Here is a 26,423-nt window from a genome sequence, read left to right as displayed (position 1 = left end):
GAGATATCTTTCCCCCAGGCTTATTGTAATTTATGTTTGGTATGTATGTGCTGTTTGGTTTTTAATTATGATAGGGTTTTTAGTTTTTTAATATTAGATTTGTGCCATTATAATATTGTTTTTATCGTTGTTGTGAGCTGCCCCGAGTCTTCGGAGAGGGGCGGCATACAAATCTAATAAATTATTACTATTATTATTATTAGAACAAGGATAGAATAACAGTGTTGGAAGGGACCCGGGAGGTCTTCTAGTCCAACCCCCTGCTTAGGCAGGAAACCTTATAGCCTTCATTGGGAGGGTGAGGAACACTATCTCAGATTCTTTCTTACCCGGATGGGCTAGGAGAACTACTGTAGGGAGGTGAAGGAGATGGAGTCCTTCCTTGGCTTTCCAAGTCAGCAGAAGTCACCAAAGAGCTCCTACAGAAGTCCAAGGACAGAAGAAACACGAATCACTAACACAATGACACCGGAGAGGTGATGGTTATCAACCAACTCCCATCAACACTTGGAGGCTTTCGAGAGTTGTAAGTCTCAATGAATCTGGACAACATTTGATGGAGAAGATATTAAAACAGGACCATCTTCACTCCATGAAACTTAAGACTAGACAGAAGTCACAAAAGCATCAACTCCAAGCTCGCATTTCAAAGCAGAAACATCTGCTTGTCCTACTTATATCTTTACTAAATGGTGAAATCTTCCTCCAGTTGTTTATTTTAAGGACGCCAATCTGGTTATTTATTTATTCTGTTGCAAAAACCGCTCCGAGGTGTGTTGAAAACCGACACACCAACCAGGAGCCATCAAATGTTTATCTCATTACAATTAAAAGAAAACTGATGATGTATGCCACACATTTTTAAACTAACGGTGACTTCTCCTACAACCATTATGTTCATATCTTTTCTGTATATATAACTCTACTCTAGGTATAGGTTACTGATCTAATGCTGCCTCATCCAAAACCTCGTTTTGTTGACAGGGTCAGCCACCAATTAATTTTAATTTTATTCCCAAATTAACCGCTATAGCTTCCCTTAAAAAAATATTTATTATCCCTCATAAAAAATTAAATTCACCAAAAACTAAAAAAAAACCTAAAAGGGTTTCCCCCCCCTTTCCTTACCCACTTCCCATCAGGCTGTCCTGGATCAGTTTCCCTCCAGTAGGTTCTGTAGCGATATCACCTAAAATCAAAAAGGATTTATTTATTTATTTTGTCCAATACACAATGAGGGTTTTAGTGAGTATATATCTATATACACATAGTAAAATACATGATGAAGGTTATAGAAGAGATACTCATAGTAAAATATATCTAAGAAAGAATAGAAAAGAAGATATAATAATAGAACATATCAATGAAAGAATAGAAGAAGAGATATAGGAATAGAAGAAAGGTAGAGGAGATATAGGAGAGCAATAGGACAGGGGACGGAAGGCACTCTAGTGCACTTGTACTCGCCCCTTACTGACCTCTTAGGAATCTGGATAGGTCAACCGTAGATAATCTAAGGGTAAAGTGTTGGGGGTTTGGGGATGACACTATGGAGTCCGGTAATGAGTTCCATGCTTCGACAACTCGGTTACTGAAGTCATATTTTTTACAGTCAAGTTTGGAGTGGTTAATATTAAGTTTAAATCTGTTGTGTGCTCTTGTGTTGTTGTGGTTGAAGCTGAAGTAGTCGCTGACAGGCAGGACGTTGCAGCATATGATCTTGTGGGCAATACTTAGATCTTGTTTAAGGCGTCTTAGTTCTAGGCTTTCTAGGCACGCCCACCCAGCAGCCAGGCAGGGAAGCCCTCCCTAAAATTTCCGAAGCCCACCCTTGCGCGTGCTTCATCCAAGTTCTCACTGGCTTGGGCACTGAACTCCTCTTACTTGTAAACTGTGCTGGCACCATCACGAAGTCGTCGGTATCACAGGAGGAATTTTTGCTGCTGCTTTCCACTGATTCCTTTGACCGTTGCAGGAAAGCTGAGGAGCCTGGCTGGGGGGAGGCTGGGGTCTTCTCCTGAAGATGGGGCATCTCGCCAAGTGACTTCTCAAGGAAAAGAGACGAAAGTTGCAAAAAAATAAACCAAACATTGGATAAGGAATGTTAGTCATTGCTGCCAATGCTTTGCTAATTGTCAAAAACATTTCCCGTCACATTCGGCCATAAAGTGCCCGGTTTTGAGTACAAACCGCGACTCCCCATCCCTGGGCACATTAGAAATTAGTTAAACAATTCCATGACTAATATCCAAATAAGCCCAAAGGTCCCCCCCTGGGGGAGGAAGGGCTGGATAAACAAATTAACCCCTTGTGATCTCTCTCTCCACTGTAGGATACACTTTTTTCTTGAGGGGAGGCCGCCTGTCAAGCCGGTGTAGAAGCTGATGATAAATCAACGGCTTGCCACACTATCTATTGATGACCTACTACTTATGGGAACTTGGGAGGGGTGATTTTCATGAGGGAACAGAGGCAGTCACAAAGCATTCTTTCGAGTGGTTCAAGGACATCCTATGCCCACCCACCTGGGCGGAAGCGGAAGGAGGACTTGCCACCCTGTCATAATCGGAGTCGGCAACATGACAAGATTGTGGTTGGGGGACAAGGGATATGAACTTTCAACTGAGTGGGAAACTCAAATTCAGGTTTCCCAGTGTAGGTGCGAGGATGGCTCCAGCAATAAATTGGAACTTTGACGAGTACTTTGACTTGGACTCTGATTTAGCTTGGATGCTGCCTGGAACCTTGAGAGACACTGGTGCATCCTGCGGGGTGCATACTTCAAGTCCTAGAACCGCGGTGGCCAACCTACAGGGTGCGTTCCAAAAGTAATGCAATTATTTTTTTTAAAAAAGTAATTTATTGAACAGATTTGCACAAACACTTAAAATTCTTCAAAGCACTGTCCTTGGGCCTCTACACATTTTTTCCAGCGACTCTGTCATGACCAGTACGCGCCCTGGAAGATGTCTCCGGGGATCTCTCGCAAGGTCTTCGTCACGGCTGATTGGATCTCTTCTATGGATGAAAAACGTGCCTTGCCACAACGCGCTACGATTCCATGAGTTCCTGGCCAAACACCAGGTGCCAACGCTGCCCCATCCCCCCCATTAGTCTTGACGTCGCCCCAGCATACTTCTTTTTGTTCCCAGCCCTGAAAGGAACCCATTTTTCGTCCATAGAAGAGATCCAATCAGCTGTGACGAAGACCTTGCGAGAGGTCCCCGAAGATGCCTTCCAGGGCGCGTACCGGTCATGGCAGAGTCGCTGGAAAAAATGTGTAGAGGCCCAAGGACAGTACTTTGAAAAATTTTAAGTGATTGTGCAAATCTGTTCAATAAATTACTTTAAAAAAAATAATTGCATTACTTTTGGAACGCATCCTGTATGGCACATCTCTTTGGCACACACACTGTTGCCAGCTGCTCTTTGGGTTTTCAATACACCACATGCACACCAGCCAGCTGGTTTTCATGGGTGCCGGGGCACTGGAAAACAGCCCCCCAAAATAGGCATGTATGTGCCAGCCAGCTGGTGTTTGGGTTTCTGTTGTTCCGCGTGCAAAGTCCAGCTGGCCGTTGCCCATACGCATGCCTGCGAGTGAGTTCCGGTTTAAACACATAGTGCCGAAACGTTTCGCCATTACCTATCCTAGCGGAATCATTTGTGGAGTAGGGAACTATCAAATATACTCACAGGAGGCGATGCCAAGTGAGATGTGGAGGAACTGCTGGAAGAACTTCCCGAGCCCAAGCTTGGATAAGAAGGCATTGGCACAGAAGCAGCTGCAGAAAAGAGGTAGAGGAGGAGGGAAGAGAATGGGGTGAAGGTCACATTTGTAAAGACTTAATAGAAGAAAATATTTGTAGCTCCGAATTGTGGGGCCCTCGGTGTTCTCTGAGCTTGGCGGTTTGCCTCCAGACATTTCATGACCCAACTAGGTTACATCAACAGATGGTGCTGTTGATATGGCTCTACACTACATCCTTCAACATCTTGAATCTCCAATGACCTACGCTAGGGTCCTCTTTGTAGACTTCAGTTCAGCATTCAACACCATCATACCGGACATTCTCTTAACCAAACTAAATCAGCTAGGAGAGGGGCGGCATATAAATCTAATACATTATTATTATTATTATTATTATTATTATTATTATTATTATTATTATTATTATTATTATACCACCCCTATGACAATCATTAATTGTTGTACCACATGATTATTGACAAATTCTTTTTCTTTTATGTACACTGAGAGCATATGCACCAAGACAAATTCCTTGGGTGTCCAATCACACTTGGCTAATAAAGAATTCTATTCTATTCTATTCTATTCTATTCTATTCTATTCTATTCTATTCTACTCTACTCTACTCTACTCTACTCTATGCAGTTTGTTCCCTGTGAAGCTTGCCCTGTTGGCCTTGCTACTGTATGTAGTGGTGTTTTTTTCATTCACCCAAACCTTGTTTTATAAACAACTCATGTCTATGAACATATGTAATGCTCCATATTGGTTTCATTATAATGATGATTATCACTCTGTTGCTTTGCTTGTACATTGAGAGCTTCCGTGCCAAAGACAAATTCCTTGTGTGTCTAATCACACTTTGCCAATAAATATTCTGTTTTATTTCTCCCTCCTCCCATTTTCCCCACCACCACAACTCCGTGAGCTGAATTGGACTGAGAGAGATTGGCCCAGGGACACACAGCCATCTTTCATGCCTAAGGCGGGACTAGAATTCATCGTCTCCTGGTGATTGGCCCAAAGTCACACAGGCACTTTTCATGGCTAAAGCAGGGCTAGAATTCACCATCTCCTGGTGACTGGCCCAAAGTCACCCAGACAAGTTTCATGGCTAAAGCAGGACTAGAATTCACCATCTCCTGGTGACTGGCCCAAAGTCACCCAGACAGTTTTCATGGCTAAAGCAGGACTAGAATTCACCATCTCCTGGTGATTGGCCCAAAGTCACCCAGACAGTTTTCATGGCTAAAGCAGGACTAGAATTCACTATCTCCTGGTGATTGGCCCAAAGTCACCCATACAGTTTTCATGGCTAAAGCAGGACTAGAATTCACCATCTCCTGGTAATTGGCCCAAAGTCACCCAGACAGTTTTCATGGCTAACGCAGGACTAGAATTCACTATCTCCTGGTGATTGGCCCAAAGTCACCCAGACAGTTTTCATGGCTAAAGCAGGACTAGAATTCACCATCTCCTGGTGACTGGCCCAAAGTCACCCAGACAGTTTTCATGGCTAAAGCAGGACTAGAATTCACTATCTCCTGGTGATTGGCCCAAAGTCACCCAGACAGTTTTCATGGCTAAAGCAGGACTAGAATTCACCATCTCCTGGTGATTGGCCCAAAGTCACCCAGACAGTTTTCATGGCTAAAGCAGGACTAGAATTCACTATCTCCTGGTGATTGGCCCAAAGTCACCCAGACAGTTTTCATGGCTAAAGCAGGACTAGAATTCACCATCTCCTGGTAATTGGCCCAAAGTCACCCAGACAGTTTTCATGGCTAAAGCAGGACTAGAATTCACCATCTCCTGGTGACTGGCCCAAAGTCACCCAGTTTTCATGGCTAAAGCAGGACTAGAATTCACCATCTCCTGGTGATTGGCCCAAAGCCACCGAGTCAGCTTTTATGGCTAACATGGGACTAGAACTCACTATTGCCTAGTGATTGGCCGGCTTCCATGCCATTGCCTCCATTCTAGGGTTGAACAAATGGGACTGGCCCAAGATCACACAGCTGGTCTTCATGCCTAAAGTGGGACTACAACTCACGGCCTCCCAGTTTCTAAGTCTGCTGCCTTAAGCACTAGCAAATGCTTTTTTTAAAAAAATAAGTTTTTACAGTATTCACAAATAGAAAAACTATACAATTCAAAAAGAATAGTAAACGACTTTTGCAAACATGTAAAGATGGACCGAGAGAAACAAAGAGGGAAAAGAAGATAGAATAAAAAGAAAATAGAAAAAGAAAGGAAAATGTTTACATTGTACATCATTTCCATTTTGTTTGCATTCCTTGTTGCTTTATCTAATCTATATATCAATTGTTTACATTTTATTGTGTTATTTATAGTTATCAATTATATCCATATATTATTTACTTGTTTATTAGTTATTTCTTCTGGTTTCAAGCCATTCATAAAGATTTTCCCAAATTGTGTAAAAGTCTTTCTCTTGTTTATTTTGTAGTTCAAAAGTGAGCCTGGACATTTCAGCACAATCCACAAGTTTCTTTATAATCATATTATCTGTTGGGAGGTTATTATCTTTCCCCATTTGTGCCTAGGCTAATCTCGCTGCAGTTATTATATGGATGATCAGGTAGTATTTTGATTTTACGTATTGCCCTCTAACAAGCCCTAGAAGATAGATCTCTGGTTTTAATTCTAAATCGAATTACAGTACAGTGATCCCTCGATTTTCGCGATCTCGATCTTCGCGAAACGCTATATCGCGATTTTTCCCACCCGATGACGTCACTCTCTTCCTTCCTTTCTCATCTTTCTTTCTCTCTCTCTTTCTCTATCTTGCTTCTTCCTCTCTCACACTCTCTTCCTCCCTCTCTCATCTCTTTCTTTCCTTCTCTCTCTTTCTCTATCTCTCCCCCTCTTGCTGGCGGGCGGCGGGCGGGCGAGTGGGGGCAGCAGCGAGCAGACAAAGATCGGGGTTTCCCCACCGCCCACGCAAAGGGGAAAGCCCGATTCGGCTCCTCGCTGCTGCCGCCGAGCAGATCAGCTGCTGGGCGGCCGCAGCAGCAGCGAGCAGACGAAGATCGGGGTTTCCCCGCCGCCCGCGCAAACTCCACCATCTGCGCATGGAAAAAGGGTGCGCATGCGCAGATGGTGTTTTTACTTCCGCAACCCTACATCGCGAAAAATCGATTATCGCGAGGGGTCTTGGAACGGAACCCTCGCGATAATCGAGGGATCGCTGTATATCTTTTAATCAGATTGACTAGCAACCCATACATGAAAGAGGGACTGAAATAGAATAGCTCTTGAATTTTAAATCAGAGTGGGAGGCCACTGGTTATCCCCTGCCTGGGGCTTGACCCAACGGAGTTAGTTGGCTGTCCTTTGATGTGAAGCCAAGAATCATATGAGGAACAAATGCCATGATCTGCCCATTAATTAAACCCATCATTCTTCTTCCAACTGGTCATTAGCTCCTTCTTTACTTCCCAGCTAAGCAGATATATAGTTCTTTGACTTATTAATCCCCCGCACGGAATTTTAGATCCCCAAGTAAACCTTCCATTCAAGAAAGAAAATGCACTAATTTTTTTTTAATCCTCTAAGATGGATATTCAGTCACATTCACAGCCATATATTTTTTTAAATTCTTCTTATGTCCGACAACCCGGCCTGAGAAAAAGACTAAGATGGGATTCCGAGATTAAATCCGGCATTTCATTCCCAGGCGTGGGAAAATCACCCTAAGATGAGGGACACTGTTTGGGTTAGAAGCAGCCCAAAAAACACAGCACGGCTCTAATTCACGTTGAATTTAAGGAGGAATTCAACCAGGGATCAGAGGACACGCTTTGCGTAATATTCGTTCTCCAGCGTTTCCTGTTTTAAAAAAGATCAGAGAGAGCAGCAACGTTGCTCCAGATGTGAGAAGACTGCCAAAGCCTAGTGTTCTGAGAAAAACATCTGGAAAGAATCAGATGTGGAAAGATAAGATGGACTGGTAGATGTGTGTTTTGAGTGGACCATAGGTCTATCTTCACATGGATAGTTAATAAAAATAACAGAGTTGGAAGGGACCTTGTAGGTCATCTAGTCCAACCCGCCACCCAAGCGGGAGACCCTCCACCATTTCTGACAAATGGCAGTCCATTCTCTTCTTGAAAGCCTCCAGTGATGAAGTTCCCACAACTTTTGAAGGCAACTTCTGTTCCATCCATTGTCAGAAAATGTATCCTTCTTTCCAGGTTGAATCTCTCCTTGTTCATTTTCCATCCATTATTCCTTGTCTGGCCTTCAGGTGCCTTGGAAACTAGCTTGACAGCCCCTCAAATATTGGAAGACAGCTATCCTGTCTCCCGTGGTCCTTCTCTTCACTAGACTAGCCATGCCCAGTTCCTGCAGCTGTCCTTCATGTTTTAGTCTCTAGGCCTTTGCTCATCTTAGATCGATTCAGATTAACAGGGACCTTGTAGGTCATCTAGATTCAACCTGGAAACAAGGAGAAATTTTCTGACAGTGAGAACAATCAACCGATGGAACAGAAGTTGCCTTCGGAAGTTGTGGGAGCTTCATCATTGAAGGCTTTCAAGAAGAGACTGGACTGCCATCTGTCAGAAATGGTGTAGGGAAGGGATGGCAAACCTATGGCACGAGTGGCACAGGTGGCACGCAGAGCCATATCTGCCTGCACATGAGCTGTTGCCCTAGCTCAGCTCCAACATGCATGTATGTGCTGACCAGCTGATTTTTGGCTTGCAAAGAGGCTCTGGAAGGTATTTTTGGCTTCCAAAGAGCTTCCAGGAGGATGGGAGAGGGCTAGGAAGCTAGGAAGGCTTTGGAGCCTGAGGAGGGCGAAACACAAGCCTAATGGGCCCATCAGAAGAATAGAATAGAATAGAATTTTTATTGGCCAAGTGTGATTGGACACCCAAGGAATTTGTCTCGGTGCATATGCTCTCAATGTACATAAAAGAAAAAGGTACATTTGTCAAGAATCCATGTGGTACAACACTTAATGATTGTCATAGGGGTCAAATAAGCAATGAAGAAACAATCAATTTTGGGGAAGTTGGGGAAACAGATCATTTCCAGCCCCCAGAGAGTCTCTGGGGGGTGGAGGAAACTGTTTTTGCCCTCCCCAGGCATTGAATTATGGGTGAGGGCACTCGGGCGTGCACCATAACGCCCACCCACGCTCTTTTGGCACCCGAGGAAAATAATAATAATAATAATAATAATAATAATAAGAAGAAGAAGAAGAAGAAGAAGAAAAGGAGAAGAAGAAGGAGGAGAAGGAGAAGGAGAGAAGAAGGAGGAGAAGGAGAGAAGAAGAAGAAGAAGAAGAAGAAGAAGAAGAAGAAGAAGAAGAAGAAGAAGAAGAATTTATTAGATTTGTATGCCGCCCCTCTCCGAAGACTCTGGGCAGCTCACAACAATAATAAAAACAATGTTACAGTAGAACAAATCTAATATTAAAAAGAAAAAAAAAGGAAAAAAAAGGTTTGCCATCACTGGTGTAAGGTCTCCTGCTTGAGCAGGTGGGTTGGACTGTATGACCTACAAGGTCCCTTCATCTGTTTGTTCCCCATTATGCTACAGAGGTAGCCCTTAATTTCACTTAGGGACTGTTGAAAGTTACAACGGCATTGAAAAAAGCTATTCATGACCATTTTTCACACATGACTGTTGCAGCATTTCCCCCGGTCGCGTGATCAAAATACACAGGGCCAGCCGACTCATATTTATGACGGTTTGCAGTGTCCTGGTGGAGTCAAGTGATCCCCTTTTGCAACAAGGGAAGCAGAATCCACTTCACAACTGCAGTTTAACAACAGCAGTGATTCATTCCACAGCTGGCGCAAGCAAGGTCGTAAATTGGGGAAAAACTCACTTAACAAATTTCTCATTTAGCGACATCCCTTTCGGGCTCAATTGTGATCGTAATTTCAGGGGTACTGGTACAAAATGTTGATCAGTTCAGGGACTTATTTCACATTTTTTATCTATCTATCTATCTATCTATCTATCTATCTATCTATCTATCTATCTATCTATCTATCTATCTATCTATCTATCTATGTCCCTTTCCTAAATTGGCTAGAAAGTGCTCCATTAATTCGGTGGAGATCTGGTCAGCTTTCTCCTTTTTCTTTGGGAATAGAGGAAAACACAACTCCGAAATCAAAACACATCTTAAGGCCAATGTTGCTTTTTTCTCTTTGGTTTTATTTTTCCCGTTAATAATTCAAAACACACAGGGATCAGTTTACACAAAGGCATAAATACACAAACACGTAACAAAAATAAAGTCGGCCATGTAAACAAATGAACTACAGACATATCTCTCTTTTTAAAAAACAAAAAACCACATATAAAACAGGCTCAAAGTTAGCAAAACAAATAAAAAATACAAAGACAGAGGAAGAAGAAGGAGGAGGAAGAAGAAAAGGAAGAAGAGGAAGAAGAAAAAGGAGAAGAGGAAGAAGAGGAGGAGGAAGAGGAAAAGGAAGAAGAGGAAGAAGAAAAAAGAGAAGAGGAAGAGGAAGAAGAATAAGAAAAGAAGAGGAGGAGGAGGAAAAGGAAGAGGAAACAAGGAGAAGGAGGAGGAATAATCTTAGAAGCAGAAGGAAAATCTCACAAAAGTATCTTGATTATTGCTAATAGTTTTCATATTTTGAGACTGCAGGGATGAAAATCTTTGGCTCTCATGTGCTGGACTATGAATCTCTGACTATTAATTAATTTATATCCCATTAATCTTTTTAGGAGTTTAAAGCAACTCCTTGTAATTTTTCTCCAAACTACTACCTTTAAGGTAGGTTGGGCTAGGACAGAATTATTGGTTCAAGAGTGAGCTTCCGTGGTTGATGATGGGAGTTGAATATGCCTTTCTCCCTTCATATCGACAAGTCCTCAACTTACGGCCATGATTTGGTCCAGGATTCCCATTGCTAAGCAAGCCAGTTGTTAATTGAATCGAGCCTGATTTTACTGCCTTTTTTTTTTTTGCCACAGTGGGTAAGGCATTCGTTGCAGTTGTCAAGTGAACCGCAAGGTCATTAAGCACATCTGGCTTCCCCCCTTTGCCTCTGCTTGAAGGAATCCAGCTGAGAAGATCATGAATGGTGATCACATGGTCCTGGGACCCTGCAACCCCTTGTAAATACATGCTCGTTCCCAAGTGCATGAATTTGGATCATGTGACCTTGGGGAGGTTGTGATAATCTTAAATTCGAGGACCGTAATGGTCATGAGACAATTTACTCAATGCTTGTATAATTTTGAATGGTCACTAAACCGTTGTAAGTTGAGGACTACCTGTAGTCCAACAACACCTAGAGAAGGGTCAAGGTCTCCATCCCTGCAATCCAAGATAGGTACATTAAAAGAGGGTTACAAGGTCACACAGGTATGAAATGATGTTTGGGTGGGAGACTACCAAACACAGATAAAGTTCTCTGCTGTAGCTGGAGGTTTGAAGGATCCATCCTGAGTTCTCCCATCAACCAGGTTGTTCTCCAAATTTTTAGCTGGCGATCTTTGACTAAGAACATCCTTGTCCTTCTCTGAGCAATGGTGGACATTGCAAATGCCACGAAGAGAATGGGCAGATGTTCTCTGCGGAAGATGCTTTGCACAAGGAAGGGTTCCTGAGAAGATGAATGAACCTGGCCCATTTATTCAATCACTGTCACTCTTCAAAATTGCCTCCAGCGATCTGGTAGTCCAACCCACCTTCTTTTTTGAAATGGTCCTCTGAGTGCCTAAGTCAATGTTGACTCTCTCATCCTCTTCCCAAGAGGTAGGTTCATAATTGGACACCTGGTGTTTCGCAAACCCAAGGACTTCCAAACAGCAGTCACATGGTAAGCGGTTTTTCTCAGTCACAATAATTTGCTAAGCAGTGTGTGTGTTGACTGTCTTCTGATAACCCCACGTCAACTGTCAACTCCTGAAAGATGGAAGGGAGATAACTTCTTTCCTCCTGTCTTTCGCACTGTAGCGTCACTCCCTTGGTATCAGGATGACGTTGACTCTACACCCAGTGGTGGGATGGACGTGACTTGGGAAGCAATGGGACCACCAGCAGTTGCTGGTGCCGACGTTTTCGAGAACCCGTGTCCCTGGACATCTGGGCGGGCGATGTCGGCTGGATTACAGGAATCCATTTCTGGTGTTTGCGAGGGTGGGTTTGTGCCTTTAGTGGAGTGACACTGTGTAACTTTTCAGAGGTGGCTGGTGAAGAAGGGAATGAAGGCCAAGTCAAGAAGACCCTTTCTGGCTCCCTTGAAGATCCCGGGTGGCTCGTCCGTTGTAGGTTGGGAGCAGATGGTGGCCCTGTTTGAGGTTTCTTCTGGGCTGTTGTCAATGAAGGCTTGGATTGAGAAGCTCTTACTCGGGCGACAAATGTCTCGGGTCTGGTCGTCACCTTTGTCCGCGATGGAGGAACCACCAGGGTAGGAGGATCTGCTAACCTTTGAATACCCTTGGAACGGGAGTGTGCTTTCTGCTTTGGAGAATGGCCACCTTTCTCTGTCCCACAACCCAAGGGGGTCCCTGCTAGTGAAGGCAAGGACCGAGAAGGCTTGGAGACCACCCTAAACCAGGAGAACTTTTTTCTGCCTGCACACGGAACACCTGAGTGCAGTTAAAGATGAAAGATTCAATATTGAAAGAAATGATGATACAGAAAGCATTCTAAGCTCCTACTTTGCAACTTTAATTTTCCCAGAGGTATCTAGCACTCTTTTAAAAATCCCCCTTATTCAGACCCACTGAAAAAAGCATCTTAAAAACTCCCAATAAAATAAAATAAAAAGGACACACGCCTCCAGGATTGTTTTAACTTTCATCCTATATAGCTCCTGCTAGTTGCCAACTGCATCCTGATTCAGGCTTTGTTTAAACCACAGTCTGTTCCAACAAGCCAGGGAACATCAGGAAACAGAACAAATTATTTTTTTTCTAAACCACCTGGCATCCTTGAAGATTGAGGTGGCGGAAAGATTGCACAAATAAATACAAAAATAAAAGCAGTCACGCTTATGGCAACCAATTCCTGATTTTGAACCTTTTCCTTTGTAAACCAAGCTGTAGCATTTAATTTCCCAATTAATTAATTTTACTATTTATACTATTGATTTGTAGATGTACAGGTATAAGGACACCACAGAAACTAATTTCTATCCCCAGATGAATGAACCATGGTTTCAAACAAGGGTTTCCTGCCAGAAACTATGATTTCTTGGGGAATCTAAATCTCGTGATAAATAAATGTGGGAATAGAAGGGGATTAAACCATGTTCCGCTTTATGTATGGTTTGTATGAGATGTATGATTGTTTTTACATTAAGGGTTTTAAATCGTTTTCAATCATTGGATTTGTACTATTCTGTTGTTGTGAGCCGCTCCGAGTCTCCGGAGAGGGGCGGCATAGAAATCTAATAAATACATAAATAAATAAATAAATGTTATGCCAATTCTGTATCTAAATAAGCAAATAACCCAGAATATTACTTCTTTCATAAGAATTGAATCCTGAAACTGAACAGATCAACCAGTCTTTTCCTAAACTAATCTATTCCTCAAATGGAGCTCAGCCAGTCTCAAAATTTTGAACCACATAACTTCTATGCCCTGGTGTTGGATGGCTTTTTTCACCCTCCTGAACCCAAAAAGATGGAATAGAATAAACCATTCGAGGCTGCATGGAGTTGTCACATCACCATAAGTTAAGATTTAATCTGCCACTAAGAACTGAGGTCAAAAAATTCTGAACCATGACTTCCAAAAGTTTTTAAGGTGTCTGATAACCATTTGCTTGAAGTAGTGTTGGGTTTCCTGCCTAAGCAGGGGGTTGGACTAGAAGACCTCCAAGTTCCCTTCCAATACTTGTTATTCTATATTCTAAATCTCATTTTCTGAGATTGGTCTTCTTTCTGTTGTTCCCTTCCTCTGGGATGTTTCGAAGCAAAACTATCAGATTCTGGAATAGCTTTGTTCCCTAAGCTCTCTATCTGGTAAACTCGCAAGATTCATTTTTCTCCCCATGTATATTTATACATCCGAACTAGATTGTGTTGTTGGTCTGTGCCATAAAATGCATGTGGATATAGGCATCATTTTGTCTTTATTTACATTGTCATGTTTATGTAGTGTATATTGGAGCTGCATGTAGCGAAATTTCATTTTAATATATGCCGATTAGTGTACATTCAAAGTGACACTAAAGTGAGCCGGGGTGGCGCAGCAGGTAGAGTGCTGTACTGCAGGCCACTGAAGCTGACTATAGATCTGTAGGTCAGCGGTTCAAATCTCATCACCGGCTCAAGGTTGACTCAGCCTTCCATCCTTCCAAGGTAGGTAAAATGAGGACCCGGATTGTCGGGGGCAATATGCCGGCTCTGTTTAAAAAAGTGCTATTGCTAACATGTTGTAAGCCACCCTGAGTCTAAGGATGAATGAATGAATGAATGAATGAATGAATGAATGAATGAATGAATGAACGAATAAAGTGAGCCTAAGTTCCAAGTCTAAGTCATGCAACCTGCTAAGCCGAGATAAAAAGTATCACACCATGTCATGTGTGAAGCTGGCCACTCAATGTTCTTTGAAGGTGGCCAACTTACATCTGTAGAAGAAAGGGAATCATGTCCATCCTTAGATGGACAAATATTTGCAATATTTCTCCAGGGGCAAAACTCTGCTTCTTTGTTAATATTTTATTTACCAGTTCTCCCTTGGTGGAGAAATATTTTCTTTCCTACAAGTTAGTGCCTTTTAATCTCTGCAAAACTATTGCACATTTGTGATTTTGAGTCTCTCTCTCTCTCCAGCAAGCAAAAGTCTGTGTCAGACCCAAGCCTAACACTCTGTTCCGTTGAAGCATACCTTATCGTCCATTAGGTCAGCCCCGGGTGAGAGAAAGGGAGTGGAAAAGTAGAAAACTCCAACTATACATGAAAGAATTTTCCTAAAGCAGGTTTCAAGGACAACGCAAACCGTGGTGACATCACATGCAATTGTTACCGCCTGCTTATGAAGCTACGAGGAGAAAAGATCTTTATATTTTGGACAGACGATAAATTATCAGGTTTTAACCGTGTGGAAAGCAGGAGCTAGCTACACATTTTTCAGAAAACACAGAGGTCAGAAATGAAAAGGCTCTTTCCCAAAATTTTAGAAAATCAGGCCTAGGTAGACCTGGGATTAGAAAATTTGAACTTAGTTCTGTTTACTTGTTAATTAGGGTCTTGGAAAGGAAGAATTGTTTTTATGATAAGATGATGTGTCCAACCCTCAACCCACATGGCACTTGCCTACACCCCTTCACTCCCCACCCACACACATGCGCATCCCCCCACACTGTCCCCCTTGCACATGCCTGGGGCGGTGAAAAAAAAGGCCCAACAGGAAACTGGAAGTTCAGAAAAATGGACTTCCGGTTTGCTTGTTGTGCTCTTTTTTGCCTCCTGAAGGCTTCAGGGAAGCTTCCGGAAGCCCCGGAGTGTCCCGTTTGGCGGGACCCAGGAGAAGAGCCTTCTCTGTGGTGGCCCCGACCTTCTGGAACCAGCTCCCCCCGGAGATCAGAACTGCCCCCACCCTCCTTGCCTTTCGTAAAGTTCTTAAGACCCATCTCTGCCGTCAGGCATGGGGGAACTGAGACATCTCCCCCGGGCCTATACAGTTTATACATGGTATGTTTGTGTGTATGCTTGCTTTTAATAATGGGGTTTTTAGCGTTTTTTAAATTATTAGATTTGTTCTTACATTGTCTTTGTTATTGTTGTGAGCCGCCCTGAGTCTATGGAGAGGGGCGGCATACAAATCTAATAAATAATAATAATAAAATACTATGGGCAAACCGGAAGTCTATTTTTCCAAACTTCCGGTTTGCCCATTGGGCCATTTTTCGCATATGGGGTTTCAGGAAGCTTCCCTGAAGCTTATGGAGTGTGAAAAACAGCACAATGGGCAAACTGGAAGTCCATGCCATAGGTTTGCCATCACTGGTATAGGATTTCCTGCCTGAATAGGGGGTTGGACTAGAAGACCTCCAAGATCCCTTCCAACTCTGTTATTCTATTATTCATGTGGCCCCACAAGATCATACAAAATATAAAGTAAATAAAAGAAGCCTGTTACAGGCAGTCCTTGATTTACAACCACGATCATGCCTAAAAATTCTGCCATTAAACGAGGCATTAGTTAAGTAGATTTCATCCTGTTTTACCACCCTTTCTGCCACCATTGACAAATGTGTCACCGTATTTCAGGTAGTAACATGGTTGTTAAGTGAACCTGGCTTCCCCGTTGTGTTTGTTCATCAAAAGGTCACAAAAAGGGATCAGGTGACCCTGCAACCGTCATAACTATGAGTCACTTGACAAGTGTCTCAATTCTGATCATGGGACGGCGAGGCTGCAACGAATGTGTGAAAAATGATCCCGTGTCACTTTTTTCAATGCCATTTAACTTTGAACGGTCACTAAATGAATCTGTTGTAATTCAAGGACCACCTGTATTTCTATACATTAGCTTCATGATGTGCTTCATATGCGACTCAAGACAATTCCTCTTCATTCAATGCAGCCTAGGCAAGCCAAAAAGTCAGACAACCACAATCTTAAACATTCTTAAATGCTTTCTTAAACCTTAAACATGATTACGATTATCACAATCTGAAACATGATTATCACTTGTATCTTTTATGTACACTGAGAGCTTATGCACTGAAAACAAATTCCTTGGGTGCCAAAACACACTTGGCCAATAAAGAATTACATTCTAGTCTCTTCTGTTGTTCTATTCCATTCTATTCCATTCCTAATAATTCCTAATCATAGAAACATAGAAGACTGACGGCAGAAAAAGACCTCATGGTCCATCTACTCTGCCCTTATACTATTTCCCGTATTTTATCTTACAATGGATATATGTTTATCCCAGGCATGTTTAAATTCAGTTACTGTGGATTTACCAACCACGTCTGCTGGAAGTTTGTTCCAAGGATCTACTACTCTTTCAGTAAAATAATATTTTATCACGTTGCTTTTGATCTTTCCCCCAACTAACTTCAGATTGTGTCCCCTTGTTCTTGTGTTCACTTTCCTATTAAAAACACTTCCCTCCTGGACCTTATTTAACCCTTTAACATATTTAAATGTTTCTATCATGTCCCCCCTTTTCCTTCTGTCCTCCAGAGTATATAGATAGAGTTCATTAAGTTTTTCCTGATACGTTTTATGCTTAAAACCTTCCACCATTCTTGTAACCCGTCTTTGGACCCGTTCAATTTTGTCAATATCTTTTTGTAGCTGAGGTCTCCAGAACTGAACACAGTATTCCAAATGTGGTCTCACCAGCACTCTATATAAGGGGATCACAATCTCCCTCTTCCTGCTTGTTATACCTCTAGCTATGCCTGACCGCACTGTTCACCCATTTTGAGACTGTCAGAAATCACTACCCCTAAAGCCTTCTCTTCTGAAGTTTTTGCTAACACAGAACTGCCAATACAATACTCAGATTGAGGATTCCTTTTCCCCAAGTGCATTATTTTACATTTGGAAACATTAAACTCAGGCTCTCAGAGCTGAATTCTCTCTGCGCGCGCCCAGGTGCCCTACAGCGACGTATCCACCCCAAAGAGAAAAAACATGAAAAAAACTTACATTTTTTCATAGAAGCACTGGAATCTAGGAAAGGGTGGTGGAAAAATTCATCTAATAAATAAATAAATAAAAATTTAATGAAATTTTAAATTTGGAAAAGATTAGCAAGTTATATTTCAATATTAAATTTCACCACCTCCAATACACACTATATAAACCCAAACCCAGATTTTTAAAAATAATAATAATAATAAACAACACTCATTCTCCATCAGAAGTTGGATTGATGATTGGGATTTCAGTTTGTTTTTTTGAAAGGAAAAGAAAGAGAGGAACATAAGATTAATGAGGCTAGCCAGATTTTCTTACCAAAATCCATGCGGTCTTTGTAATTTCGTTGCAAGAGCCCTAAAAGCAGTTGTCTCAAATGGGCAGAGGTTTCCCTTGGGATGCTTTAAAACAAAGAAACAAGCACATTAAAAAGGAGGAAGAAAAAGCGCCCTCATTGTCACACTTCCGATGCCTAGTAATACACATATAAACATACAGATGCAAACACCCACAAATATTTCAGACTGCAGAACAACAGGGTTGGTAGGGATGGAAGCTGGCCAGGATTGAACTCCTGGCAGTGGGCAGAATCAGCCTGCAATACTGCATTCTAACCACTGGGAGAAGGAAGGAGGGGAGGGAGGGAAGGGGGAGGAAGGAAGGAAGGAGGGAGGGAAGGAAGGAAGGAAAGAAGGAAGAAAGGAAGGAAGAATGAAAAGAAGGAAGGAAGGAAGGAAGGAAGAAAGGAAAGAAGGAAGGAAGAAAGGAAGGAAAGAAGGGAGAAAGGAAGGAAGGAAAGAAGGAAGGAAAGAAGGAAGAAAGGAAGGAAGGAAAGAAGGAAGGAAAGAAAGAAGGAAGGAAGGAAGGAAAGAAGGAAGGAAAGAAGGAAGGAAGGAAGGAATGGGGAGGAGTAGAGGGAAGGGAAGAGCAAAAGCACAGACTTAGAGCCGCTCCAAGTCTTCGGAGAGGGGCGGCATACAAATCTAATACAAATCTAATAAATTATTATATATCACTACATAATACTTTACAATCTTCTCTAAGCAGTTTACAGAGTCAGCCTTTTACCCCCAACAATCCAAATCCTCATTTTACCGACCTCAAAAGGATGGAAGGCTGAGTCACCCTTGAGCCGGTCAGGATCGAACTGCTGGCAGTCGGCAGAGTTAGCCTGCAATTCTTCACTCTAAGCACTGCGCCACCTCTGCAACAATTTTCTTTCTTCCCAGCACTTTTATAGTGTAAACATATACAGGGAGCCCTCGTTTAGCCACCAGAACAGGAATTAGCAACTTAGGTTGTTAAGCGAAGCAGTTGCTAAGTGAAACTGCAACCCTGCTTACGATCTAACTACAGCTTTACTTTGGTTTATGGAAAGTTTTTAAGGCACGTTCAGGTCATGAACATTACTTTTATATCCCTTTCTTGAATCTGAATGGTCACTAAAAGAGGCAGTTGCTAAATGAGGACGCCCCATACCATCATCGAAGTATTCATTCATTCATTCATTCATTAGATTTGTATACCGCCCCTCTCCAAAGACTCATTTTATTTAATAACAAGATTTTTTTAAAAAAATAGCTAAACAAACAGTGCTATACAGACTCCTGCCTGAGATTAGCATGTTGGTTCAAATTGTGGAATTTGCAAGCAAAACAAATAATAATAATCTTGCTCAAGGGGATTATTAAGCAAAGTTATCCAGCCTCTGATCTGATTTATGGGGTGGGGGCGTGAATAAGTCCACACACACACCCTTTTTTTTTTTGTAAATGACCTAAAGGCCTCCGAAAATCTGTCACAGGTTCCTCCCCAAAAATTTTGGACAGCTCCTTCAAAAGCTTCCCACCCCTGGAGATTTTAATCTGATCGAAAGACAAAGGATTGCAGAGGACTAGCCAATTAACCAGGCTTAATGTCCTTTAATTTTACTTTCAAAATAAAATGGAAAACGTCACCAGCCTCAAATAAAATTAAATCCAAATTGAATTTTTGGCACAACCTCGACTTCCTTCCTGGCCTGCAGCCAACAGCATGCTATTACAAGACTGGCAAAGTCATTCCCTCTGGGTGTCTAGCACTGGGTTTTGAAAATCGAATCATAAAAGAACTGGAAGGGACCCCTGGAGGTGTTGTAGTCCAACCCTTTACTAGTCATGGCAAACCTTTTGTGGTTCGTGTGCCAAAAAGGGGAGGCTCTGGGGGAGGGGAGGTGCCCACACCCATAATTCCATGCAGGGGACCCCCACGCCTGAGTGCATGGCACCCCTCCCATTCCGGGCATGCAATGGGACACCTGTTTTTCACTCTCCCCAGGCTTCAGAGTCTTTCTAGGAGCCTGGGAAAGGCGAAAATGGCCTCCCACCGCCATACAGAGGCCCTCTGGAGGCCAAAAATGCCCCGTTTGTCAAGTTCTGGTTTTGAATCGGAAGTTTCGTTTTCTGTTCCCCCAGGCTTCAGAGTCTTTCTAGGATTCTAGGAGCCTGGGGAAGGCGAAAATGGCCTCCCACCACTATACACAGACCCTCTGGAGGCCAAAAATGCCCCGTTTGTCAAGTTCTGGTTTTGAATCAGAAGTTTCTTTTTCTGTTCCCCCAGGCTTCAGAGTCTTTCTAGGAGTCTGGGGAAGGCGAAAATGGCCTCCCACCGCCATACAGAGAGAGGCCTTCCGGAGGCCAAAAATGCCCCATTTGTCAAGTTCTGGTTTTGAATCAGAAGTTTCTTTTTCTTTTTTTGCTTCCCCAGGCTTCAGAGCCTTTCTATGAGCCTGGGGCGGGCAAAAAGTTGGGAAATGGGCCATTACTGGCCTCCGGGAAGGCCGTTTTCACCCTCCGCAGGTTCCTAGAAAGGCTCTGAAGCCCGGGGGAGCAAAAATGTAAAAAAAGGAACTTCCAGGTCGACCGGAACTTTGCAAACGGAATGTTTCCAGCCTCTGGAGGACTTCCAGGGGAGGGGGGAGGCTGTTTTCCTCCTCCCTAGGCTCCTAGAAAAGCTCTGGAACTTGGGGTGAGGCCTTCCACACACACACCGGAGGCTGGAAACAGGCTGTTTCCCAACTCCCAGTGGGCCCAGAAGGCCTAAAAATCAGCTGGATCCAAACTTGCATAGCCATTGATATGACTCCGCATGCCACTCGTTGCACGTGTGTGTTAGTACCATGTACATAACAATAAAGTTTGGTAATATGTAAACAAGCTAACGATGAATACTTGTATGTATCGAAACATTATGGCTTTAAGAGTTAGTGTTGAGAATTGCCATAAGAGGGAGCCAAAAGCATGATTATTTCTCTTTTTCTGTTTTTTCTACTCATTTGTGCCGATTCACTGTGACTGCTGTAGTAAGAACTGTGCGCCCGGTGATAGTTTATGTATTTGTAAGCTGTACAAGTAAGTCTTGTAGTATTGTTAATGTATTGAGAGATATTAACTGATTTGACTGTGTATGACTGGACTGTTTAACCTGACTACGATATTTGCTAAAGTAAATACTATTGTATACACCTTAATGTATCTGGTTTGCATGAATGAACCATTACTCATATCTACTGACTATCTGCAGGATATCTGTGAGAATTCCACATTTCCTTTGCGTATGTTTATCCTTGATAACTCAGGGGTCACTCTGCATACTCCTTAAGAGTATGCCATAGGTTCACCATCATGGCCCTATACCAGGGTTAGGCAAAGTTGGCTCTTCTATGACATGTGGACTTCAACTCCCAGAGTTACTGAGCTAGCATGGTTGGCTCAGGAATTCTGGGAGTTGAAGTCCATATGTCATGGAAGAGCCAACTTTGCCTAACCCTGCCCTATACCATTCCAGTCCAGTCTCTTCCTAAAAGCCTCCAATGATGGAGCACCCACAACTTCTGGAGGCAAATCGTTCTACTCATTAATTGTCCTCACTGCCAGGAAGTTTCTCCTTTGTTCTAGGTTGGTTCTCTACTTGGTTAGTTTCCATCTGTTACTTCCTGTCCTGCCTTTTGTGCTTTGGAGAACAGGTTGACCCCTCCCCCCTCTTCTTTATGCTAGCCCCTCAAATATTGGAACACTGCTGGCACATCTCCCCTAGTCTTTCATTAGACTAGACATACCCCATTCCTGTTTTTCAACCTTAGCATTGTTAAGATGCATGAATGGACTGTAATTTCTAGAATTCCCCCGCCGGGACTCTGGCTGGGAAATTGAAGGAGAACCACCCATCTTAACCCAGAATTGCCTTGCAGCGAGATGAGTGGCAAAAATTTAATAACAAAATAATTAAAATCTTAAAGAACGTTGGCTGGAGAATTCTTGGAATTGAAATCCAGTCATCTTAAAGCATGCTGGCCAGGGAACTCTGGGAATTGGAAGTCTACCCTTCTTAAAATACACTGCTTGGGGAATTCTGGGAGTCAAAGTCCACCTGTCTTAAAACATGCTGGCTGGAGAATTCTGGGGGTTGAAGTCCAGCTGTCTCAAAGCAAGCTGGCTGGGGAATTCTGGGGGTTGAAGTCCAGCTGTCTCAAAGCAAGCTGGTTGGGGAATTCTGGGAGCTGAAGTCCATCTGTCTTAAAGGGAGCAGGATAGGGAATTCTGGGGGTTGAAGTCCACCTGTTTTAAAACATGCTAGCTAGAGAATTCTGGGAGTTGAAGTCCATCTGTTTTAAAACATGCTAGCTAGAGAATTCTGGGAGTTGAAGTCCATCTGTCTTAAAGGGAGAAGGATAGGGAATTCTGGGGGTTGAAGTCCACCTGTCTCAAAACATGCTAGCTAGGGAATTCTGGGAACTGAAGTCCATCTGTTTTAAAGGGAGTGGGATCGGGAACTATGGGAGTTGAAGTCCACCTGTTTTAAAACATGCTAGCTAGGGAATTCTGGGAACTGACGTCCATCTGTTTTAAAGGGAGTGGGATAGGGAATTCTGGGAGTTGAAGTCCACCTGTCTTAAAACATGCTGAGGCTAGGGACCTCTGGGAGTTGACCCCTCTTAACATTGCTCGGTTTGAGAAATACCGTTCTCGCACGCAAACCTTCCCCCTAGGACTTACTTGACAAAGTATAGTTGCAAGAAACCATGAACTGAGCCCTGAAAGGAAAAAGCTTGCAAAAGCAAAATTTCCTTTTCGCTAGAATTTCTCACCAAAAACCATTATACCGGCTCACCACCAACTGCAACAGTAAAACAGGGCAGGGAGCACTTGGAACAACGTTTGTTCTTCATTTATTTTGGGTTGGGAAGGAAGGAAGGGGGAAAAAAAATCCAAGGAGTTTGTTTCGCTTGGCCCAAACGAGTAGATCTGGGAAAGCTTTGGGATCCTCTTTGCTCTGCTTTTCCTCCCCACCCGCTGCTTAAAATATTTACACCCGGCGAGGTCAGCCCGGGTAACCAAGTTGGCGTGCCGGTTGCCGAGATCCGTCATTCCTAGCTAGAGAGCAGAAAAAGGCCTGTTGCCAAATGGTTGCTAAACCTATCCCGGCAAAGCACATGAGGGGACAGGTGCCGACTCAAAACACAACAAGGAACAGGCGGTGGGAAGAAGGGAGGGAGAGGGAGGGCCAGCCGGCTGGAGGACTTACTTTGGCACCAGCAACTTGTTTTTCTCGTAGAAGAGACGCAGGTCTTGGGGGCTGCTGGCCTGCAGGGGGGAGGAAAGGAGAGGGTTAGAACAGTAAAATTTATTATTATTATTATTATTATTATTATTATTATTATTATTATTATTATGTCAGTACAACACAGCAAACGAGATCACTATGCTGGATTTCATCACCAGTCGGGCGCTTCCCAAGCACATAGTAATAATAATAATAATTATTATTATTATTATTATTATTATTATTATTATTATTATTAATTCTCATGATTGGAAGCCACCCAGAGTCCTATTGGAGTTGGGCGACAGATAAATCATTTATATATGTTAAAGAGTTTAAATATGTTTAAATATGTTAAAGGGTTAAATAAGGTTCAGGAGGGAAGTGTTTTTAATTGGAAAGTGAACAAGGGGGCACAATCTGAGGTTAGTTGTTGTTGTTGTTGTTGTTATTATTATTATTATTATTATTATTATTATTATTATTATTATTATTATTATTATTATTATTAATTAGATTTGTATGCCGCCCCTCTCCGTAGGCTCGGGGCGGCTCACAACAGTGATAAAAACAATACATAATGACAAATCTATTAATCAGAATCTAAAATAACAATAGTACATTTAAAAAGTCTAAAAAGCAAGGAACCCCAATATAAAAAACATACATACAGTCATATCATGCACAAAAACTACATAGGCAGGGAAAGATGTCTCAATTCCCCCATGCTTGATAACAGAGGTGGGTTTTAAGGAGTTTACCAAAGGCAAGGAGGGTGGGGGCAGTTTTAATCTCTGGAGGGAGCTGATTCCAGAGGGTCGGAGCCACCACAGAGAAGGCTCTTCCCCTGGATCCTGCCAGACAACATTGTTTAGTCGACGGGACCCGGAGAAGACCAACTCTGTGGGACCTAACTGTCCGCTGGGATTTGTGCGGCAGAAAGCGGTCTCGCAGATATCCTGATCCGGTGCCATGAAGGGCTGTATAGGTGTTGGCCAACACTTTGAATTGTGACCGGAAACTGATTGGCAACCAATGCAGACTGCGGAGTGTTGGAGTAACATGGGCATACGTGGGGAAGCCCATGATTGCTCTCGCAGCTGCATTCTGCACGATCTGAAGTTTCCGAACACTCTTCAAAGGTAGTCCCATGTAGAGAGCGTTACAGTAGTCGAACCTCGAGGTGGGGGAAAGATCAGAAGCAACGTGAGAAAATATTATTTGACTGAAAGAGTAGTAGATGCTTGGAACAAACTCCCAGCAGACGTGGTTGGTCAATCCACACTGACTGAATTTAAACATGCCTGGGATAAACATATATCCATCCTAAGATAAAATACAGGAAATAGTATAAGGGCAGACTAGATGGACCATGAGGTCTTTTTCTGCCGTCAATCTTCTATGTTTCTATAAATCCAATTGACATGTTCCTGAGCTCGGTTTCAAGGAAAGATTGAGAGGAGATGCCCATAATAAACTTCTGATCAGCTTCATAACTGGCTCTAGGTTTATGTATGCATACACCAGGCCTTATCAGTGACGGGCACAGTTTGGCATCTGACTTAAAAATAAGATGCTTGCAACACGAGGAGGAGGAGGAGGAGAAGGGGAGGATGGTGCGATCCATTGGAGGCACACTGAATGCGGTGGGTGGGCCAAGCTCAGGGTCTCCCCTCCTCCATTGGCCTAGAAGGGAAGTGGGTCAGATGACAAATTCCACAAGGGCCAGCTTATCTCACCTTTTTTGAAGGAAATGGCTCCAGCAGATCAGCTCTCCTTCAGCTGGAATCTCTTCCCCAAATAAAGTAATAGAAAAAAGCAGGTGGCCCTGGAGAGCATTAAAACCCACTTACGAAGCACATGGAGCACTTAAGAGAGCAAAAGGGAAGGAAAGAAATGATCGAAACTTGATCAAAACTCGGAAGGATGGAAAGCTGAGTCCACCTTAAGCTAGTCAGGATCGAACTCCTGGCTGTGAGCGGAATTAGCCCGCAACACTGCATTTTAACCACTGAATCAAGAAGTTGAAGTGATGGTCTCTCGGCCAAACTCTCCAGCCCATGGTGCCCATTAACTCTGCATGATCCTTGCAGAAAGAGGTCCTTTCCATCACATGATCATGAATGATCAATTATGCCCACCCATCACAGGTGACAAGTACACCGTGGGTTATAATTTCCCCACTTCAACCTTCATTGGTTTACTCAACATTGGCCAAAAACCAAACTATCCTAAAATAAAAAATGACACGGACGGAATGAAGATGTCTACCGCTACATCTTCTGAAACATGAATTCAGGAAGACCCTATTTTCACTCCCCTAACCCCCTTGTCTTGTTTGCTTCCAGGATTTAGAAACATAGAAACATAGAAGATTGATGGCAGAAAAAGACCTCATGGTCCATCTAGTCTGCCTTTAAACTATTTCCTGTACTTTAACTTAGGATGGATATTTTATCTTAGGTGGATATATGTTTATCCCAGGCATGCTTGAATTCAGTCACTGTGGATTTACCACCCACGTCTGCTGGAAGTTTGTTCCAAGCATCTACTACTCTTTCAGTAAAATAATATTTTCTCACGCTACTTCTAATCTTTCCCCCAACTAACCTCAGATTGTGCCCCTTTGTTCTTGTGTTCACTTTCCTATTAAAAACACTTCCCTCCTGGACCTTATTTAACCCTTTAACATATTTAAATATTTCAACCATGCCCCCCCCCCTTTTCCTTCTGTCCTGCAAACTATACAAATTGAGTTCATGAAGTCTTTCCTGTTAAGTTTTATGCTTAAGACCTTCCACCATTTTTGCAGCCCGTCTTTGGACCTGTTCAATTTGATCCATATCTTTTTGTAGGTGAGGTCTCCAGAACTGAACACAGTATTCCAACTGGGGTCTCACCAGCACTCTATACAGCGGGATCTCAAATATTTATTATTATTATTATTTATTGGATTTGTATGCCGCCCCTCTCCGTAAATTCGGGGCGGCTAACAACAGTAGTACAAAACAGCATTTAAATCTAATACTGAAACAGTTAAAAAACCCTTACTTGTAAAACCAAACATACATACAAACAAACATACCATGCATACATTGTAAAGGCCTAGGGGGAAAGAATACCTCAGTTCCCCCATGCCTGACGGTAGAGGTGGGTTTTAAGGAGCTTACGAAAGGCGAGGGTGGGGGCAATTCTAATCTCCGGGAGGAGTTGGTTCCAGAAGGCTGGGGCCGCCACAGAGAAGGCTCTTTCCTTGGGGCCCGCCAAACGACATTGTTTTGTTGACGGGACCCGGAGAAGGCCCACTCTGTGGGACCTAACCGGTCGCTGGGATTCGTGCGGCAGAAGGCGGTCTCGTAGATACCCTGGTCCGGTGCCATGAAGGGCCTTATAGGTGATGACCAACACTTTGAATTGTGACCGGAAATTGTTCGGCAACCAATACAGACTGCGGA

General features: G+C 42.9%; 1 protein-coding gene across 2 annotated transcripts in view; it reads right to left on the bottom strand.

Moving 5' to 3' along the window:
• ULK1 (unc-51 like autophagy activating kinase 1) overlaps positions 1–26,423 on the bottom strand; it is a 111,341-nt gene that overhangs the window by 40,387 nt on the left and 44,531 nt on the right. For both annotated transcript variants that reach the window (XM_070762662.1, XM_070762663.1), the window contains 7 exons: positions 22,951–23,009; positions 17,707–17,789; positions 17,398–17,448; positions 3,697–3,785; positions 1,885–2,044; positions 1,129–1,189; positions 330–419 (listed from right to left, as the gene is read on the bottom strand). In XM_070762662.1, the coding sequence (XP_070618763.1) occupies positions 330–419; positions 1,129–1,189; positions 1,885–2,044; positions 3,697–3,785; positions 17,398–17,448; positions 17,707–17,789; positions 22,951–23,009 (593 nt within the window). The remainder of the gene's footprint in view (positions 1–329; positions 420–1,128; positions 1,190–1,884; positions 2,045–3,696; positions 3,786–17,397; positions 17,449–17,706; positions 17,790–22,950; positions 23,010–26,423) is intronic.

Source organism: Erythrolamprus reginae, chromosome 10 (genome assembly GCF_031021105.1).
Source record: "Erythrolamprus reginae isolate rEryReg1 chromosome 10, rEryReg1.hap1, whole genome shotgun sequence".
NCBI classification, from domain to species: domain Eukaryota; kingdom Metazoa; phylum Chordata; class Lepidosauria; order Squamata; family Dipsadidae; genus Erythrolamprus; species Erythrolamprus reginae.
Note: the sequence above shows the minus strand (reverse complement) of the source record. Positions and strands in the feature narration are given on the sequence as shown.